General features: G+C 32.7%; 1 protein-coding gene across 1 annotated transcript; it reads left to right on the top strand.

Moving 5' to 3' along the window:
* Positions 1-149: 149 nt before the first annotated feature.
* LOC112457590 (protein ALP1-like) lies at positions 150-913 on the top strand (the record flags this gene model as incomplete). The annotated part of the gene is made up of 2 exons (XM_025020740.1): positions 150-422; positions 626-913. Coding segments are annotated over 2 exons (561 nt in total), but the record flags the coding sequence as incomplete, so codon positions are not given.
* Positions 914-1,519: the final 606 nt, after the last annotated feature.

Raw genomic sequence — 1,519 nt, 5'->3', positions numbered from 1 at the left:
GTTAGTGTTTAATGAGTAACAAAGATTGACACTTGTGTTGCTTATTAAAAAACACACATATTCTTCGAAATAGTGTTTCTAATTAACGTAACGTTACGTGTTACAAATGTTCTTGTGCGGAAAACGTTAATGTAGTACTTTATTTCTAGGTAGACGCACGCTTTTACATAAGTAAAGATAAGGAATATGCCATAACATTGCAAGCAGTGTGTGATGCGGAACTTCGATTCTTAGACTGCTTTGCTGGATTTGCTGGATCAGTGGGAGATCGGCGTGTTTTTCGTAATTCAGATCTATGGAAGGAGGTAAATGCAAATAGAGCATCTTATTTTGAGGATCAGGACTACATTATTGGAGATAAGGCTTATCCATGTCTGTCATGGTTGATACCACCATTTATTAATTTGGGCCAACTCACACAAGTAAGACATTTAAATTAGAAGTGGATTTTACTGCATGTGTTTCGTAGGCTGCTCCAAAATTTATTGGCAGTGCTAAAAATGTATAGTACACGTGACGTATACTGTAGATCTTCAGCACTGGCAATGAATTTTGGAACATAGCCATAGTGAAAAAATAGTAGTGGAGAGACTATCATCTTTTATGCCTTTCCTGATTCTTACAGGCTCAGAAAACATTTAACACAGCACTTGCCAGTATGAGGCAAGTTATTGAGAGATCATTTTCATTGCTGAAAGGCAGATGGAGACGACTGAAATTCTTGGACATGAATCGTGATGACATGATACCCTTTGTCATCTTGGCAAGCTGTGTATTACATAATGTTTGTCTGGATAATGGATTGGAAGAGTATGAAGACTTCATCATCGAAGGACACGATGACGACGATGATGATGATAATGACAATTTTGTTAGGCAGCCAATAAATTTCCAGAATGATCCAGAAGGGATAGTAAAACGACAATATCTTGTAACATTAATTCGTTGATGTTTATTCAACTGGAATGGAATTCACACAGCCATTAAAGACCAAAGGAACAAAAGTTGTATTCTTAATTTATAATAGCACATATTATTCTGTAATCACACAGCCATTAAAGACCATTCTTATAAAGAAACAAAAGTTGTATTCTTAATTTATAATAACACATATTTTTCTGTAATCACACAGCCATTAAAGACCATTCTTATAAAGGAACAAAAGTTGTATTCTTAATTTATAATAACACATTATTCTGTAATCACACAGCCATTAAGGACCATTCTTATAAAGGAACAAAAGTTGTATTCTTAATTTATAATAACACATTATTTTGTAATCACACAGCCATTAAGGACCATTATTATAAAGAAACAAAAATTGTATTCTTAATTTATAATAACACATTCAGTAATCACAGTCATTAAAGACCATTATTGTAAATGAACAAAAGTGTCACTTAATATCACCTTGTGTTAACCTAAGATTACCTTCTATCACGAGTTGCAATAAAATATCGTAGATAATTGAAAAAATATTTTTAATCAATAACAAAAATAATGCATTATGTAATACCTA

The sequence above is a fragment of the Temnothorax curvispinosus genome, unplaced genomic scaffold (assembly GCF_003070985.1).
Source record: "Temnothorax curvispinosus isolate PA1 unplaced genomic scaffold, ASM307098v1 QBEX01007935.1, whole genome shotgun sequence".
Taxonomy (NCBI): domain Eukaryota; kingdom Metazoa; phylum Arthropoda; class Insecta; order Hymenoptera; family Formicidae; genus Temnothorax; species Temnothorax curvispinosus.
Note: the sequence above shows the minus strand (reverse complement) of the source record. Positions and strands in the feature narration are given on the sequence as shown.